The 20,894-nt window shown below is 32.0% G+C and overlaps 2 protein-coding genes across 2 annotated transcripts; both read left to right on the forward strand.

Moving 5' to 3' along the window:
- The first annotated feature begins 6,940 nt into the window (after nucleotides 1-6,940).
- LOC124934744 lies at nucleotides 6,941-8,029 on the forward strand. The gene is made up of 2 exons (XM_047475256.1): nucleotides 6,941-7,220; nucleotides 7,389-8,029. The coding sequence occupies exons 1-2, from the start codon at nucleotides 6,941-6,943 to the stop codon at nucleotides 8,027-8,029; spliced, it is 921 nt and encodes a 306-aa protein (XP_047331212.1).
- Nucleotides 8,030-13,977: 5,948 nt separating this feature from the next.
- On the forward strand, nucleotides 13,978-20,078 carry LOC124934745 (probable methyltransferase PMT27). Its single transcript, XM_047475257.1, has 9 exons — nucleotides 13,978-14,584; nucleotides 15,782-16,404; nucleotides 17,124-17,273; nucleotides 17,375-17,645; nucleotides 17,740-17,850; nucleotides 18,471-18,645; nucleotides 18,735-19,007; nucleotides 19,077-19,271; nucleotides 19,883-20,078. The coding sequence occupies exons 1-9, from the start codon at nucleotides 13,978-13,980 to the stop codon at nucleotides 20,076-20,078; spliced, it is 2,601 nt and encodes an 866-aa protein (XP_047331213.1).
- The last annotated feature ends 816 nt before the right edge of the window (nucleotides 20,079-20,894 follow it).

Raw genomic sequence — 20,894 nt, forward strand, 5'->3', positions numbered from 1 at the left:
ATATATATATATATATATATATATATATATATATATATATATATATATATATATATAAGGGATATATTCAGAAAATAGAGATTAAATGGGTTTGAAAACATTTTAGTGTGGCTTGAAAAAACAAAATTAGTTGGACTTAAAATAAAAAATAAATGGAATTATTGATAAAAATTAGTTAATGAACCTGATTTTTTTTTATTTTTTCAAAATTAATAAAAAAAATAGGGAAACATTATATTTATATATATAATTTTTTTGGACTGAAGCCGAATTGATTCCTTTAATGGATACACTGCTTTGTATGATAAAATCTATAGTTTCTGTCTGACTTGTCAAGGATTTTTGTAATTAAATTAAATATATTTTTTTAATCATTTTTTAGATAAATTTTTGAATAATAAATAAGAGAAATAATGTAGAAAGTTAATAAGTATTTCATATTAGTTAAGTACGTTCACCACAATTTAATATATATATTATTTAACTCATTTACAATAAAAATTATTAAATTTAATTTTTTTTTAACTTAATTTTTTCTTCATAACAATAATTTTATTTATTAAAAAAATGTAATCATATTAAATAACTGTACTATAAAGTTATAGTATTACAAAAATAATTTCAATCAATTAAAAAATTTTGATCAATAACTTGACATTAATATCTAAAACCAACAAAATAAAAATAAAATTATTCAATTGATTCATATTTTTTTTAATATTATTTTCTATACTCCTAGTTAAATTAAGTTTTCATTCTATATATATTCACGTAAATGTAATAATAAATATTAAGTTAACGTCTTTTAAGTTTTAAGACTAAATATCATGTTAAAATATTGATAGGGTCTTTTACAATAACATATCAAATTCAAAACAAACTGACCTTTTTATCTCTTATAATTGAAGTGTAATTTTTTTCCTTTTTTTTAGTTGTTAATCGACTTAATCAATACTTAAAAGTATTTGCTCCTATTAGGGTTGCCCATTGACTTACCCCTGGCTAGTTAAAATGGTAAAAATTAGATGATTAATACATACTAACACTTTATAATTTATCGATATTAGTGTTGTTTTAGGTAATCTCTTCCTAAGGATTTGGACTGGGGTGGGAACTTATGTATTTTCTATTTGAATAATGGTAGGTAGGGTAGGGAGACGATGGGGGCAACGACTCCCCCAACGACCTTCACCTCACATACACGTGGAAAAAATAAGTCACGGTTAAAATAAAATAATAATTTATGAGGTAAAAAGTTAGAAAGAAAGTTATAAATATAAAAAGTTAGAGAGAAAATTATGTTTTGGGAGCATTCTATCCCGAACATGATTTTCTCTCTCTAATTTTTTACATAATAATTTTTTTTTTCATCGTAGCTTATTTTTCCAAGTGCCTGTCAGGTGAGGGGTTGTTGTGAAGTCACTATCCTCAGCGTCGCTCTCTCTATCGTTACTTTTTCTATTTACTATTTTCTTATTCAATTCTAACTAGAATAAATTTTTTATACTTCCATATTGAGAGGGAAATTTGATTAAATGGCCCTCATAATAGGCATAATTCCAAAAAAGGCCCACGGTTGATAAATCTTGAAAAAATGGTCTTTTCGCACTGTGAAATGTTGGTCATGCTCCTGATAAAACTTTTACCGCTAATGTGCGAACATTACATATGCGAGAATCGTGTAATGCTCGCACATCATCATGCGAGCATTACACGATTCTCGCATCTGTAATGTTCGCACATCGGCATGCGAGCATTACACGATTCTCGCACATCGTGTAATGCTCGCACATTAGAGTGTATAAATGATGGTCTTTGAGAAAACCCTAATGAAAGCGTCATATCTTCGGAAGGCACTAAATAAGCAGTAAACAAATAGGCGTCGGAGATGAATGTCTGATCCGGCGAACTAATCCTTACAGCATTCTTTTATCAATTTTACCAGATTCGGTCTTCTCTTGTTGCTCTCTCATTCTAATTTTATTTCCATTGTTTTCTCTCTCTAACTTCACTGGAATTGCAACATAAGATTCATCTCCGATCCTCTTGGTTTGTTTCTTTCCTAATCGAATCTATACATTCCTTTCAGATTCTTTGTAATCTACATAAACAAAGGAACAGATTATTAACCTACCTTTAATCTTAACTTTCATTACTATAGTGTCATCCTCTCATCTATTCTTCAATGTTATTTTATATGCTTAGATTTGGAAACATGCATATAGGTCTAGATAGGTGAAGACAAGAAACTAAAATTCTTAAATATATTCATATGATTATTAGCGTGCATAACTTGAGAGAGGATTTCTTGCTTTGTTCGTGTGTTTTTTATTATTAACGAACTAGATGAACTATGGAAAGAAATAAATTGAATGTCTATATAGCTCTTCTGTTTGTGAATCTAATTTTTGAAAGAGTGAATTGTAAAAAGAGTTACATATGACGGGAAATCAATTCTCATCGATGGGAAAAGACGTGTATTGCAGTCTGGATCTATTCATTATCCCAAGAGTACAATTGAAGTGAGTGATTGTTTGTATTTTTGTATGTTTAAGGTAATATATACACCTTAAATTCTTTTTTATTCTTATTGTTTTATGTATGATCTGAGCTTATTCGAAAATGAAAAGAAGGGGGGAATTGATGTGGTTGAGACTTATGTCTTCTGTAATTATCATTAACCAGTTAGAGGACAGGTAAAGAAGTTAGTTTCTTCACTATATGTGAACTAGAACCTGGTAGCTAAGAGAATATTTTATTTAGTTAATTTGGTTTTGTGTAAACAGTAGTATTTCGAAGGCAGGTTTGATCTAGTAAAGTTCGTGAAGACAGTGCAGGATGCCGATTTGTTTGTGTGCATTTGAGGATTGTTTCTTTTGAAACTAATGAAACCACTTGTATAAATAACGCAACAAATTAAACTTAGAATGAGATGAAATACTTCATGGAGAAAATTGTTGAGTTTATGAAGGAGGAGAACCTTTTTGCATCTCAAGGAGCCCCAGTCATTCTTGCACATGTAGATTGGATTGGAGTTTCTTCGATAGTTTTTGTGTGTCAGCATATGGACTTTAATTGATACCATTAATTTGTATCTTTCATTTGCATCTTATGCAATTAACAGGTTGAGAATGAGTATGAACTTGTGGAATGAGCCTATGGAGTTGGAGGAGAGTTATATGTTGAATGGGATACAGAAACTGCTGTTAGTCTTAACACAACTGTACCTTGGGTGATATTGCCCAAAATTAAATAACCCAAAAATCTTTGTAAACCCATTCGATCATGTTTGTTGTCTTATGTATATGTAGAACTTCGGGGCATGGTTTGATATTGTTGGGGCATGTCTTTATTCCGTTAGTGTCGGTTATTCGAAAAATGATAGTAAAGAGGATCGCTCATCTATAGAATGGACCTATCAGGTTCGATAAAATTCCCATTATTGGCCTGTTTTGTTATATGTTGATCATGATATAAAAAATTTAGAAAATAATATGCATTTATTTTGGTTTATCTTTCATTTCCTTAAGGTGAGACTCGAAGGCGAATCAATCGGGCTTGATAAAATAATAAATGTCTCAGACACTACGGTCAACCTTCTCAAATTTTGTAAGTTAGATTAAACTCAATTTGAAACACTATTTAGAGATCGGTTAGAGTTTGCAGCAACGAGCCTATAACAACCCTAATTTTAAACGTATTTGAGTTTAAGAATGCATCAAATAGGTATCATGTCCCTCGATCATGGGTACACAAGGGTTTAAACCTACTGGTTCTTCATGAAGAGCTTGGTGGCAACCCTTCAAAGATCTTCTTTCTGTCACGAGTTAGACATGATACATTAGGCTAGAGGAAGACTCAATTTGAACCTAACATTATGGTTTTGATGGTATGAGCAGGTGTTATTGTATTTTGTATGAAGATAATATATTGGGGCTATCTTTAGCATGTGGAAGGAACTTAGAGGAGAACAATCATGGGAGGAAGTTGAAGAAAGTGTGTGGGGATATTTAAATGAATACAAAGCTCCCAATAATTGATAAATAGTCATTTTCCATTAATTCTTTTCCTTATGTACTATTTTATTTATTTACATTATTAGTCTTCATAAATGTCTCCTTATGATGGACCTTTGGAGTTTGAAGTTTGTTATTCAAATTTTTTCCACCAATATATTGTCATGTAAAACATATTCTCATTCAAGATAATGTTACAAGTTTTGAATCATTTTTTAAATAAATTTAAATCCAACCCTTTAACATAATGACAGGATAATTTATGAAATTTTAAAAAGACATTAATAAAGTCTATAATATTTGTTTGTAATAAAATTTGTTAAAGGGATGTGACAATAACTAATATTATATCCAATCTTAATAAGATTTCACCCATACACACATGGTATGAGTCATTCCTACATTAAGATTCCTTACAATAAAATAATCATATTTTTATGTAAAATGAATAATTGAAGAAGTCATTCTCCACCTTGTTTATGCATAATTCTCCACATTGTTCATGCGTAATTCTTCACATTGTTCATGCATAATTCTCCACCTAGTTCATGCGTAATTCTCCACCTTATTCATGCGTAATTCTCCACCTTGTTCATGCGTAATTCTCTACCTTGTTCATGCGTAATTATCCACCTTGTTCATGTGTAATTCTTCATCTTGTTCATGTATAATTCTTCACATTGTTCATGCATAATTCTCCACCTTGTTCATGCGTAATTCTCTACCTTGTTCATGTATAATTCTCCACCTTGTTCATGTATAATTCTCCACCTTGTTCATGTGTTCATACGTAATTCTCCACCTTGTTCATGTATAATTCTCCACATTGGTCATGCGTAATTCTCTATCATGTTCATGCGTAATTCTCTACCTTGTTCATGCGTAATTCTCCACCTTGTTCATGCGTAATTCTCCAGCGAAAACTTCCTTGTCGTTCTTGAATCCTTATAATAATTGGAAAGACATCTTTAGCTTGTTTTACTTGGACATCTTTAGCGAAAACTTATATGCTTGTGCCATCAGTATTACTTTGGCAATCATCCAAAACCAGATTGTTGGTTGTAGAAGCACAAATACAACACAGTGAATGAGGATTCAGAATAACATAACGAAAGACTTTACCCGAATAGATTAATTTCCTTACTCTTATCCCCAAGATCAACCACGAATTCAGAATCGGGCTTCTTGTTAAATGAAGATGTGATAGAAAATCTGCGACCACTAGATCCATTAAGGTTTAAGCTAGAAAAGATGTTAAATACAGGGGACAAACTTCTTGGTGTTCCAGACAAGTTTCTTAAACCGTCTGATGTGGATTCTTAAGTCATGAAAAATGATTAACTTCAATATCCATTCCACAAAGTTACACTATTTGTGCTATTTTTATGAACATATTGAAACTAAACCAAAAACATCTCAAAAAGTAGTAATCAAATGGATCTATTCAGTTTATATAAAACAAACTACAATTGGAAGTTTAAGTTTGCACTAAGAAAATCTATGAACCTGCAAGCTTATTTCCAAAGTGATCTACTATAATTGTTAACCTTCTACTTGTAAAGTTTACAGCTCAAAAATTGAGAATTTCATACACCATGAAACTTCAAGATTCATCTGAAATGAAACTAAATATACGAAAACTGATTATATGAAAAAATTAACAATAAAAATGCAGTTAATCTCATATGCTCTTACCAATGTTTGGTAGACTTGGTTCAAGATAACATTTACAGTTATACACACTAAGACTCATCATCAATTATCTCAAATATGACCATTAGAAAATAAATCACACAACTCGATAGACTACCAAATAACAGAATGAAGATCGATCATAATTCATGAAAACGAATAGGTCGCGCAATAACTAAAAGAATCATGATACAATACCAGTACTATTGATGGAGTTGGCGACGACCGGAGAATCCTTATCCATCTCTCTCTTGATCTCTCTTTGCAGCTTCTACAGCGAGATATTGTAACAACTTTGTATCTAGGGTTTATAGAGGGAAGAAGAAGAAGACGATGATGCATAACTTTGAATCTATAACGAGGGTAAAAATTAGACTTTATATACTCTGATGTGCAAGCATTACACGATGTACGAGAATCGTGTAATGCTCGTATGACGATGTCCGAACATTACAGATGCGAGAATCGTATAATGCTCGCGTGATGATGTGCAAGCATTACACGATTCTCGCATATGTAATGTTCGCACATCAACGGTAAAAAATTTATCAGGGGCATAGCCGACATTTCACAGGGCGAAAAGACCCTTTTTGCAAGGTTTATCAACCGTGGACCTTTTTTGGAATTAGGTCTATTATGAGGGCCATTTAATCAAATTTCCCCATTGAGAAATACACAAAAAGTAATTTAAAAACATATTTTTTTTAATAATTAATATATATGTACAACATAATTATAGATACAATTATATTGGATAATCCCGTTAAGCCCAATAAATCAGGCCCTAAATAATATCAACCCAAGTATTTTATCTTAGAAATATGCTAAAATATATTTTGGGAATATGCTAAGAACATTCCCTTATTTTATTTTATTAGATTTTATTCCGTTATTTATTTTCTTTTCAATTCAATATTGTAAATATAAAAAAGTTATGCCTAGAACTTAATAAATACAATCAAAAGCTTTTCTCTTTTTACTATAATTTTATTTTCTGCAACAACTAGTGGTATTAGAGTTGTACGATGTTCGATATGTTTCAGCGATGGCAGGAAAATGAAAAAAAGGTGATGAATAGAGACAGGAAGAACGAAGGGGTGATGCAATCCACGCCTCTTATCCATACTAACTACGCGGATTGAGCGATCCTAATAAAAGTGCATCTACAAGCGCAAGGCTTGTGGGATGTTGTTAAAAATGGTCTTAGAGGTCTTCGTGAAGATCGACATGCTATGTCGTTACTTCTCTGGACAGTTTCGCCAGAGTTGATTCAAACTCTTGGAAGCAAAAAGACGGTCAAGGAAGCATGGGACACATTAATAATCATGCGGGCTGAAGTTGAACTTGTCCAAGAATCCAAAGTGCAAACACGATGGACGGAGTTTGAAAACCTCACATTTAAAGACGACAAAGGGGTGGAGGCTTTCAACATTCGACTTGCGGTGATCGTCAACGAGCTCGAGGTGTTGGACGATCCAATGTCCGAGCACAAGGTAGTGCTCAAATTCTTTCGTAATGTGTCGTGTGCATACAATCAGATGGCGATGACGATGGCAATTGAGTCACTCGTCGATCTGAAAACGTTATCCATTGAGGAACTCACATGCCAACTCCTAATCATAGAGGAGTGAGGCAAACTCGATGATGTTAGATCTTCTAGTGAGTGACTTCTACTTACAGAAGAGGAATGGCGGTCTCGGAAACGACAACGTGAGCAACGCAAAGACACATTCAACATCGGTAACAAGAAAGGTGAAAACAGTGAACAAAAAAACGAAAGTTATAAGTACTGTGGCATCCCTGGTCATTGGGCTAATGAGTGTCGTAAGGCGAAGCGAGATTGGGAGCAGCAAGAGCAATCGAATCTTGCAAAAGAAAATTCCAAGGAAGATGAAAGTTTGATGCTACTGATGACACAGATTTGTACCACACCAACAGCCGACAACGACATACAAGAGGTATTTTTAAATGAAGAAAAGGTTGTACCTAGGGATACCACTAACAATGTGTGGTACCTGGACACCGGAGCTAGTAGTCACATAACGGGTGACAAGAAGATGTTCACAATGCTTGACAAAACTGTAAAGGGTAAAGTACGGTTCATCGACAATTATGTGGTAAATATATGCGAAAAGGGCATGGTGATGATTGAATGTGTCATTGGCGACCATCATATTATATTTGATGTGTTCTATATCCCAAGCCTAAATAGTAATCTCCTCTCACTTGGTCAACTTGACGAAAATGGTTGCAAGATCGTCATCGAAAATGGGGTACTTTGCATCTCTGATCACTCATGCAAAATAATCGCTCGGGTTTAGCGAACACGTAATCAACTTTACACGTTTAAACCAGATCTCACAACACTAGTAAGTCTATTGGCTCAAAAAGATGATATTGTGTGGCTGTGACATGCACGTTTCAGTGCTCTTCGAAATCTCGGTATTCCAAAAATCGAGCATGTGGAGAAGTTTTGTGATAGTTGTGCGTTCGGAAAACAACACAGGACTTTGTTTCCACAAACCACTATATATCGAGCACAATACCCGATAGAGTTAGTTCACATCGATCTGTGTGGCCCGATCACACTCGCAACTGGAGGTGGGAAACGGTAATTTTTTGTTGTAGTCGATGACTTTAATCAATATATGTGGTTTGAGATGCTCAAAACGAAAGACAAAGCATTGCGCTACTTCAAGAAGATCAAATCGACTATAGAGGTAGAACGCGAGTGCAAATTGCTCATATTCCGATCCGGATGAGGTGGTGAGTTCAATTATGATGTATTCGTAGAATTTTACGAGGAGAACAACGTTAATCACAACACTACGGCTTCCTACTCACCACAACAAAATGGCGTCGTAGAGAGGCGTAATTAGACAATAGTAAAGATGGGACGTTGTCTTATGAAGTCAATGAAAGTACTAGGTATATTTTAGGGAGAGGCAGTAAAGACGTATATATATCTCTTAAACTGCGCACCGACAATGAGTGTTGAAGGCATGACACCTTACGAGACTTGGAACAAGAGGAAACCTAATGTACACCATTTGAGGACTTTCGACTGCGTAGCACATGTGAAGAATCTTGGTCTAAGCATTCACAAGCTCGTGGATCGCTTGACGTCGGGGTACTAGTGGGCTACTAAGAGGGAGCGAAAGCCTATTGGGTGTATGATCCATCAGGGAAGCGGTTATACGTGACCAGAGACGTTGTTTTTGAGGAACATTGTGTTTGGAATTGAAAGATAGTTAATAGCACGGAGATGGAAACAATACCAGTTATATTCACTTTGGTTTATTCCATAGAGACCAGTGTTTCGTCGCCTGAACCTAGTGCCACAAACGTTTGTGCCTAGTCCAAGGTAAAACTAGTGGGCCACACCGCCAACACATGATGCGCCCGCAACACTAACTTAGAACCTCAACGTTACCGACAAGTTGAAGACATCTACAATCCTACTAATGAAGTCGTTAATGTCGAAGTAAGTGGAATTTGTTTTTTGGCTGCTGAGGAGCCTAAAAGCGTGGACAAGGAACTTGCCAATGTGTCTTGGAAGGATGCGATGGAGGAAGAAATGAAGTCAATTCTTGAGAACAATATGTGGGAGCTTGTGTCACTTCCAATTAGTCATCGAGCCATCGGGCTCAAATGGGTGTTCAAAGTTAAAAAGGACCCCGACAGCAACATTGTGAAGCACAAGCCGAGACTCGGTGGATTTCGAGGAAAAATTTGCTTTAGTAGAAAGAATGGAAACAGTACGTTTGTTACTCGCACTTGTTATACAAAGCAAGTGGAAAGTACATCACATTGACGTGAAGTCAACATTTTTGAATGGTGATCTCATAGAGGAGGTCTATGTAGAACAACCACATGGGTTCATCGATTCGAAGAACGGACGTAAAGTTATTAAGCTACATAAGGCATTATACGGGCTCCGACAAGCACCACGAGCATGGTACTCAAAATTGGACGCCTCCCTTCCTTCACTTAGTTTCACAAGAAACTCGCTCATGCATGTTATCTATAGAAGAGGTGATGCTCAATCTTTTTTGTTGGTGGGTGTCTATGTGGATGACTTGATTATTACAGGAACAAATGTAAAAGACATCATCAAGTTCAAGACATAGATATAGGAAATGTTTAAAATGAGCGACCCCGGTCTTCTAAGTTACTATTTGGGGATCGAAGTACGTCAAAATGACGGTGAAATTACATTGTGTCAAAAGACATATGCTGCGAAGATTTTGGAGAAAGTTGGCATGTGATTGTAACACGTGTCATAGACGAATGGAGCATCGACTCCGTCTCAGCAAAAATAATGGGAGTACGGATGTGGATGCAACAAGGTATTAAAGCGTAATCAAAAGTCTTCGCTACCTAATAAGCACGCGGCCTAATATTTCTCATCTTGTGGGCATATTTAGTCAATACATAGAGGCTCCAAATTCTCAACATTAGGATGAGATCAAGTAGATACTTCGATACGTAAGAGGTACGTTGGGTTATGGGTGTTGTTATAAGACAAGAGAAGGTGAAACTACATTAGTAGGCTATATTGATAGTCATCTCGCTGGCAATATTGACGACGGCAAAAGCATCTCTAGGATAGTTTTCTTTATCAGAAGCAGCATTTTGACTTGGACTTCGCATAAGTAGAAGATTTTTGCTTTATCTTAATGTGAGGTCGAGTACATCGCAGCGGAAATAGTGGCATGTCAAGGTGCTTGGCTTAGTCATCTTATTGGCGAGCTAGTTGGGTGTAAAGAATTGAAATTCCAATTATTGGGTGATAATAAGTAAGTCATTGCTCTTTGCAAGAATCCAGTTCATCGTGAGAGGAGTAAACACATTGACACGAAGTTTCATTACATCTGAGAGTGCATTGAAGCAAGCAAGATGGACATTGATCATGTTGGCGTTGATGGTCAGCTAGTTGATATCCTAACAAAGGCATTAGGAACAAATAAGTTCATCAAGATGCGTTTAAAGCTCGATGTCAAGCAACTTGAAGTTGTATGACGAGATTAATAGGTGATTTGTTGGATAAACTCGTTAAGTCCAATAGATCAGGCCCTAAATAATGTCAACCCAAAATTTTATCTTAGAAAATATGCTAAAGTATATTTTGGGAATATGCTAAGAGCATTCCCTTTTTTATTTTATTTGATTAGATTAAATTTTATTCCGTTATTTATTTTATTTTCAATTCAATATTGCAAAGGTAAATAGGCTATGCCTATAACTTAATAAATATAATCAAATGGTTTTTCTTTTCACTACTTTTCTTTTATGTAACAACAAATTCAACTATATCATGACATAAGAGTAATGATAGAGAGAGCGACACTAAGGGTAGTGACTCCACAATGACCCCCACCTAGCAGCCACGTGGAAAAAACAAGTCACGATGAAAAATAATTTTATGTAAAAAGGAGAAAGAAAATTAGGGAGATAAAGCAATGTTCATGATAGAATGATCCCGAACATGGCCTTGTTCGGGACATGATGCTCTCAAACATGGTAATGTTCGGGACAGAATGGTCCTAAACATTGCCATGTTCGGGACAGAATGGTCCTAAACATTGCTATATTCGGGACAAAATGCTCCCGAACATTCTTTTCTTTTTCAAATTTTTCTCTTTAACTTTTTACATTTATAATTTTCTCTTTCTAACTTTTTACATAATAATTTTTTTTTTCCATCGTGACTTATTTTTTCCACGTGACTGTCAAGTGGGGTTGATGGGGAGTCATTGTCCAGCGCTGATCTCCCAATCATTTTTTATGGCATAAAAGTTAAGAAAAAAAAATTGTATGGCACACTAAGAACTACGGTTCAAATATCCTGCAGTTAATTATAAAAGTATAAATGGAATAATTATGGAAATATATATGTACAAATTTGGAAAAAAAATATGATATGAAAATACCAGAGATTTAACTAGGAATTGAAACTCCTTTTTGTGCAAATGTGATGAGATTTAAGTATTTCATACTCATAATTCTATGATTTTTTTTAATGACAAATTTCTTATTGAATTCAGGATGCATTAATTCACTAATAATCAATGAAATATTTTATAACTTATTGTCTTTTACCTTAATTAAGACATTATTAACTAATTTATTATTTGAAATAAATTATTACTTATAATATATAACAATTGTTTATACCACACATATTTACTCTGTTTATTCTTTTCTTTTCTTTTCTTTTTATTTTATACTTTTTTTTGTTGTGGTTAAACAAATATTTTTCATTTTTAATATATAATAACCTTAATAAAATAAAATAATAGGTTGGATGCATTGCACCTCTAGTCTAAGTTTATTTAAATCCACTCATTAACTATTTACCAAAATAAAATCTCAAAACCAATATATCAAATGTGTACAAATTAATTTTATAAACTATATAAGTAGAGTTATACTCTTACACTTATAAGTTAATAATATTATATTATCTCTTCTAACTTAACGACAAAAAGAGGTGGATATCATATTATCTCTAAGTTATTTCTCACACTCAGACGAAAAATTTCGATCGTCTAGTTAAATTGATTGAGTATATAACCCACATAAATTAGTCGTACTTCAAATTAAAAGCGAACTAGCGTTCTAAAAACATTAATAATATTTTTATTTCTGAACAAAGTGAGGACAATTTAAACAAAGATAGTTGAAGAAATAAACAAATGAATATTATTAACATGTTAATTCATGTCCATAGGGTCATGGTTCAAATCTTCTTCTCGAACTATTAAAAAAAAATATATATACATGTTAAAGTTGATTTATATATAAACTAGAATGCTCTATGTAACCCTGACCAGTTAGTTATAACGTTTGGAGAGATATATCTAATATTTGAAAGTTTTTTCGTGGGCAGTGCAAATTTTCGGTAGGCGATAATTCATCGATCAGCTTCCAAGACGATATATGTTTGAGGTAGTGTCAGAATTCTTGCTTTGTCGTTCTCAACACTCGATTCAGTCACAATATGTAGAAATATTTCGGTCAAAGACATGTTTGATCAACGTTCGAATAGTTTTGCGATTAAAATTAGACAGAGGAGAAGACTTAATGATAGAGATGTAACATTACAGGAATGAATGTTGCTCTTAGTGGGGCTCAATGTGTTAATATATTCTTGTGTGATATCTTACGTTGGTAAAATATGGATTCCTTTAAAATTGGTCATTATTACACATTATTTATGGTGATTGTCCATATAATTTCTTATGGGAGAAAGTTATGGGATTCTAAATTACTTTCAAAAATCTAATTTTTTTTATAGAGTGTAATGTATTAAGGAATCTTTACAAATGATAGATACATATAAAGTAGTGCATTATAGTTAGTCACTGTAGAATGTGTTTTGAAAAGATGGAAATGACGTCACATTACTTGCTTTTGCATTGCAAAAGAGTGACTATGATGTAGAGCCTATTTTGGAACATTATTGATATTGAGTAATGATTCATGAGTCAATCGTTGGTTGTTGGGATGTTAACTGTGAGCTCGGTTAGATAGTGTCGATGAGTTCATATCCCGATTATTTTTTGGTGGACTATTTGGCTCAAAACAACTATAGGATTTTAGTGATCACAGTCGACCGATGCATATACTCCACAACGGTATTAGTATGACGATATAGATATCTCTTTTAGAAAACCAGTAGAAGTGGTCGGTGAACTAATTAATCTTCTTGATAATCTCCGAGTTATAATTAACGCTAAAATTTATTTTATATTTATTTGTTGGTAAATATTTTGACTTATGTTTTCATTGTTGATCTCAAATGATTAATTTCGTTATTTGTCGAATATTTTAGTAACAAGATAAACACGCACGCGTATTTTTATATTATTTGTGTTATTATATTTAAATCACTGTCATTTATATCATATCTAATTTTTTTTATCAAGATATTTTATATTTACATAATTAATTTCTTCTTTATGTTATTTCCATCAATATCAATATCAATATATATGTCTTCAAAATATAAAAGTAAAAAATAAAACTTTGTTAATGTATAAATAATAATTTTAATATAAAAAAAAATGTTAATAGTAGTAAATGAATATTAACCATTCGAATGTAAAGGCTAAACATACGGTAATCAAGTGAAAGAAAGATGGTCAAAAGACTACAACTTCCCCCCTTCCCCTACTCATCTGGCTTCCTAATCTTAAACATTTTTCATCTTCAAATAAAAACATCAAATTCTTCAAAACACACTCAAACCAAACCACACCACACCATGCCACCGGCTAAAACTCGCAGCAGCAAAAGAACTCCTGGAGGAACATCATGTTCATCAACCGGAACAACCGTAGTTTTCATCTCATTATGTGCTCTCGGAGTTTGGATGCTTAGTTCCAATGACTTAATTCCAACACAAACCACCACTACCACCACAAGTTCTCCTATCCTCTCCGAAGATTCCGATGAAACCAAAAAACCCTCTTCTTTTTTCGAAGACAATCCAGGTCATCTCCCTGAAGATGCTGTTAAAACAGGTGATGTTGTTTCTAATCAACAACAACAACTTCCTGATATTGGATTGGATAAATCTATTGAAGATCAAAAGAATGCTCTTGCTGATAATCTTAAGAATTCTGGTAATATGGAGAGTATGCTTGGGAATGTTAAGGAAGTTGAAGGTGATGAAAATGGCGAAACGCAGCAGCAACAATTGGAGAAGACGAATCAAGAGGAGGAAACAACAAGCGTTCAAGATGATGTTGTTGCTAAATCGGATGCTAAAGAAATGAAAGCGGCTAAGGCTAAGGAGAGGAAACAAAAACAAGAACAAGCTATTGAAAAAGAAGAGACTTTTATCAATGACAATCAAGAAATAATAAACGGTAAGTGATCTACCAAAATACCCTTCTACTCAAATAAACTATTAGAAACAAAAAAGACAAATTTGAAACAAAAATACTTTAGAGTTATGTGAACTATGAAACATGTTTTTAGATTTGAAGACATGTTTTTATATTATGGGAGTTAAGCAAATCGATCAAACCATCTTATAGTTCGGTCTAATCCCAAAACTGAGCCGACCAAAATGGTCAAATCAAACCCAATGATTATGTGGCTCGGTTTAGTGACGGTCAAATCGTCAAACCACCTACTACTCAATCCTAGTTAAAATTTAAAATTATACATGATTATGATTTAGTTATAGTTTATCATATAATATGCCATGCTTAATTTTTTTTTTGAATAATTAAGTTTTCAATAATTAAATTATTTGTTTTTCAAAACAAATATAGATAGTTGATATAAGTTTTTTAAAACAAATTTTCATGCATAATTATATTATTTAACATTTTTTTTTTGAAACCGATCTAACCGGCTAAACCTATATAACTAATCGTTTGACCGACTAAACCAAAATTAATAAATTGAAGATTTGAGATTTTTTAAAAACGATTTCAACTATTCTTGTGCATTTTAGTGTAGAAACTGACCACCCAAAATATTTTACTCCCTAGTTGTAATGCATGACTTCATTTTCTAGATGTTATTTTTATAATCTATTTATAGTTTTATTCTATTCAATTTGTGACAATACTTATTTGTATTTGTAGATATAAACATGTCATCTTTACTGGGTCGGATTTTAATTAAAAAATATGTCTTTAACTTATCTTTTGGAAAACAAAACTAGATAAGGCAAGTTTTATTTTTAATAAAGGTCATGCTTTTTTTTTGTTTATTCAGTGAAAGTCACAATGTTATAGGCTCTTAGAATCATTGGTCACCAAATTTACTTAATCATGGTATTTTTGTTGTGAAATTTTAAATAATTTTTAACTTAATTAAATATCATTTCACTCTTAATTCTCTATTTTTTTTTTAAATATATATTTTATCATTATATATTAATATCTTTAAAATATTTTTACTAAAAAAAATAAATCACATTTTCTCAAAATCTCATTAATCAAGATTTATCTCTATCCCTATGAAAGTAATTATGCAATTAAAAACTAGAATAAGTGATAGTTTTTAACTACAATCTTAAATTGTTTGTTTTTTTTTCTCAAAAACCCTAGATCAGACAAGTGCTAAACAACCACAAAAGAAAGACGTAGAAGAAATAATAACTCAGCTAGAAGATGAACAACAACAATCATCATCCCAACCAGAAAAACAAGAGCAAAAGAAACAAACAACCGAAGACGACATCATCGGAACAATAACCTCCGACCAAACAGAACGCGGCGGCAGCGACGACCCACCAATGAACAACAACGACGAGTTACAAACCTCAGAAACAGAATCTACAATCAAAAAAGAAGAAGAAGAAGATAAAGAACCAAAGAAAAAGAGAAATTCAAATAAACAATCCAAATCTCCTTCTTCTTCAATAGATGGTGGATCAAAGAAACAATGGAAAACTCAAACAGAACAATCTGTTACTCAGAAAGTTCGAGAAGAAATAAAGAATATTGAGAAAACAGATGGTTCTATAACTGAGCAATGGAAGCTTTGTAATACAACAGCTAATTCGGATTATATACCTTGTTTGGATAATGAAGCTGCATTGAAAAAATTGCGTAGTAGAGGACATTATGAACATAGGGAAAGACATTGTCCTGAGGAAGGGCCAACATGTTTAGTTCCTCTACCCGAAGGTTATAAGGTACCCGTCACGTGGCCTAAAAGCAGAGACAAGGTAATCTTCTTCATAGTCATATTGGAAATTAAAAAAAAAAACATTAGATTCATGTCAAAACAAAATTGTTACAAAAATTCATTCTTTCTTAGGCCTTGTTAGCTATAGGGTTTTTCAAATAATCTATTAAAAAGTGATGATGGGTGAGTCTTGAAGAGATTAGGGTTTGTGAATATAATGAATGTTGAGTTATTTAGGAATTTTAATAGATTTTTTTATGAAAAAAAATGTTATTTGAGTTTTAATAAGTTGTGAATTATTGTAAAGTTTTTTATATTTAACTTTTATAAAAATAAAGTAAAATTATTTTAATATTATGATTAATTTAATAGTTAAAAAAAATAGTGAGATGTGATTGAAAGGTTTTTAATAAAAATAACTTAAAAAATCAAGTGAATTTGGTGTGCTTGTTACAAGTAATTTATTCTGAAAAAAGAAGTTAGATTCCTTCTTTCTAAATTGAAGTAATCACTTTTAGATGTTATTGAATTATACAGTATTTTATGTAATTTTTTTCTTTAATATTAGAGTAAAATAAGTTATTTTTATGACATTTAGTTATAATAATTTATTTTCTCTTTTTATTTAAAAACATTAGGATTTAAGTTTTAGAGTTTTTACTTTCGAAATAAGACTGATTGTTGGTTACAATTCTACTTTGTACATTTCAAAAAAAACACTTCAATGGTTTGATATTGATATGTTCATGGGTATTTTAGATATGGTACCACAATGTGCCACACACAAAGTTGGCAGAGGTTAAAGGCCATCAAAATTGGGTGAAAGTTTCCGGCGAATATCTCACTTTCCCGGGAGGTGGAACGCAATTCATCCACGGCGCATTACACTATATCGATTTCATTGAAGAGGTAAATTGGTAATATAGTTCTCTTTTTCTTTTCAAAAAATTGTACAAAGTATTTTTTTGTTTTAGTTGTTTTTGAATTGGAATATTTATATACGATGGCAGGCAGTGCCAGAAATATCGTGGGGAAAGCACACTCGAGTCGTACTAGATGTTGGTTGTGGTGTGGCAAGTTTTGGAGGTTTCTTATTCGAAAGAGACGTAGTGGCAATGTCATTTGCGCCAAAAGATGAACACGAGGCTCAGGTTCAATTTGCACTTGAACGAGGAATTCCAGCTATATCAGCTGTGATGGGTACCCTAAGGCTGCCATTTCCTAGTAGGGTATTCGATCTAGTTCATTGTGCGAGATGTCGTGTTCCATGGCATATTGAAGGTTCAAATTTGATATGGTACATTGAAAATTACTTTATTTGTGTGTTTGTTTGTCTATAATAAATCGAGAAATTTCGAAATTCTATTTTTGGAAGGTGGTGCTCTTCTTTTGGAATTGAATCGTGTTTTACGACCTGGAGGTTATTTCGTCTGGTCAGCCACGCCGGTGTATCAAACACTCGAAGAAGATGTTGAAATATGGAGAGGTTAGTTCGAGAAAATGATAAACCTTTTATTAAGTAAAGAAAAATAAACAAAATGTTACATGTGATAAGTTAAAACTATTTCTTATATAAAGAAATCAAAATGAACACTTTTATTCATTTTAATGTAATTTAATGGTTTATTAATATAGTTTTTTTCAAACATTTTCTTTACTTGAAAATATCAGATTTAGACTTAAATGTGAGTTTAAACCAAATATATTTGTTTAAAATGTTTTTCTTTTATTAATATTTAATTTCAATATTAATTTATATAAAATGTTATAAAATATTCCTTCACTATTTATTATTTATTTTTATTTTTATTCTTCAACATCAATAACCATTTAACTATTTAATTAATCTATTATTATTTTAATGAGTTTCACCTAGTTTTAACATTTGTATAGGGCTAATACACAAAACAAAATAGATTTTGATGATCATATACTTTTGAGATCGGACAACTTGTTTAACCTAATTAATAATAACGTCAAAATTTGGTTGACCTAAAATAACATATAATAACATAAGGTTAAATCGAATTGGATTCAGATTAAATTAAACATATTATGGCTAATGTTAAAATTTTGACACAAATAATTTTTTTTTTGATATTTCAGAGATGTCGAAGCTAACTGCAGCAATGTGCTGGAAACTGGTAACAATAAAGAAGGACAAACTGAATTCCGTCGGCGCTGCCGTTTATCACAAACCAACAACAAACGAATGTTACGATCAAAGAAAGGAAAACGAACCTCCCCTTTGTAAAACCGAAGACGACCCTAACGCTGCTTGGTAAGCTTCATAATCTCCATTCATTCATTCAATCATTCCTTTTATAAATTTTCCAATTCAAATCAATCCTAATAAGATCAAAATTTCAGGTACGTCCCCCTTCATTCATGCATGCATAGAATACCTGAAGACGAAGCAGAAAGAGGAAGTCGATGGCCTGAAAGTTGGCCTCGTCGATTACAAACACCTCCATTTTGGCTAATCAAAAACCAAAAAGGAATATATGGTAAAACTGCACCAGAGGATTTTGCTAGAGATAATGAATATTGGAAACAAGTTGTGGGTGAAACTTATTTGAATGGACAAGGAATTAGTTGGGCTAATGTTAGAAATGTTATGGATATGAGAGCTACTTATGGAGGGTATGTATGATAATAATTTCAATTGCTATGTTTTTTGTGTTCTTGGTAATAACTTGATTGTTTGTGTAGATTTGCAGCGGCTTTAAAAGACCTTAAAATTTGGGTAATGAATGTTGTGAACACGGATGCACCGGATACTTTGTCTATAATTTATGAACGAGGTCTTTTTGGGATATACCATGATTGGTGTGAATCTTTTAGTACATACCCGCGATCTTATGATCTTGTTCATGCAGATCGCCTCTTCTCAAGTTTACGTAAAAGGTAACATTTTTTAAATGTATTTTTGGTGTTGATTTAGACTCATAATTAAGTAATAGAGCACAATCATTCATATAATGGATTCTAGTCATCACATTTGAATCATTTAGTAAAAAAAAAGAATTAGGAGCGTAGGATGTACTATATTAATCTCAAAAAAAAAAATATTTATTACATTTTTATGATTCAAATTTTAAAATATGTATAATATTGAATATTTTTTAAAACGAGGTGATGGTTAGAACAAAATATCATCTTTAATATTGGAATTAGATATTTGAAAAAAAAAAAATTAATAAATTTAGAATATTTTTTTTTCAAACCCGAATATGAACTTTTCCAATTAACAAGATTATATATTTAGTTGTACGGTTGTTTTTTTAATTCAATTAAAATTTCACTATAATAGATTATATCATCTCATTCAATAACTAAAATACTATAAACAAAATTATCATTAAAAACTTATAAAACAATATATATTTTGTCTTGAGTTTAATTCTTATACCAAGTGTATTTTTATTTTTTCATATATTAAGTTTAAGCCCCTTAAATTTTGTATAATTTTATCTTCACAACTTCCTAATTTTATTTTGGATCCATCTCTGATACAGGTGCGATCTAACGCCAGTAGTGGTGGAGATTGATCGGATTGTAAGACCGGGAGGAAAGTTAATCGTTCGAGACGATGCATTAAGTTTGAAGGAAGTAGAGAAATTGCTCGATTCTTTGCATTGGAAGGTTAAAACGACACCAGAAGGTGCGCTATATGCACAAAAAACGGCATGGAGACCAGATCCATTGGTGTAATTTTGGGGCCATATTTGTTACATTTGATAAACATTAAGGGTGTTATTGGCATTAGATTACATTTTATGGGGCTTTTTTCCCATTTATTTTTATCACACAAAAATTATATCTAATGTAATTCACATTTGCTTATCTGTAATTCAAATAGGGCCGGTTTTATCTTCTTTTATTTATTTATAGATATAATAAGAGGAAAAAAAACAGGCAGTTTATTGATGTTGGGTAAGATAGGGGAAACTTTGTAAATGAAGGTGAAAGTGGGACCCTTTTTTTAATTAATTTCTTTAAGAACAAGTGTGTCTTGAAGTTGGGTGGCACACTGCACAAAGGTATGGTGCTCAATTATTATTTTTTAGGTTGAATTGGTTGAATAGAGTCTAAATTTAATATTTTAAGAATAATTTTTTTTATTTAATTACAAAAATTATAACTAAATAATGAAATCTAACCAATAAAGATAATACAAGTTGGAATAGAAAAAAAAAATGAGAAAACATAAATAAATAAATCCTTCAAAAGTTGAGGTAAAATATGAGACATTATATTCAATACAAAACATTCAAATTGTGTCTCAAAAATTTGGTGCAATTGGGGATAAAAAAAATTAGAATAGAGTCTAAAATTCTATATAAATGGTTTAATGGAAATTGGGTATAGTTTTTATTTTAATTCTTGAACTAAGACTTTTGTATATTACCATTTTCCATAATAAACTAAGACTTCACTAACAAAAAATAGTTATTATAATATTTTTTATGAAACTATTTGATTATTTTAAACTATGTTAAGAGATAAAACAAACAACACTACCCAAAC

The sequence above is a fragment of the Impatiens glandulifera genome, chromosome 4 (assembly GCF_907164915.1).
Source record: "Impatiens glandulifera chromosome 4, dImpGla2.1, whole genome shotgun sequence".
NCBI lineage: Eukaryota > Viridiplantae > Streptophyta > Magnoliopsida > Ericales > Balsaminaceae > Impatiens > Impatiens glandulifera.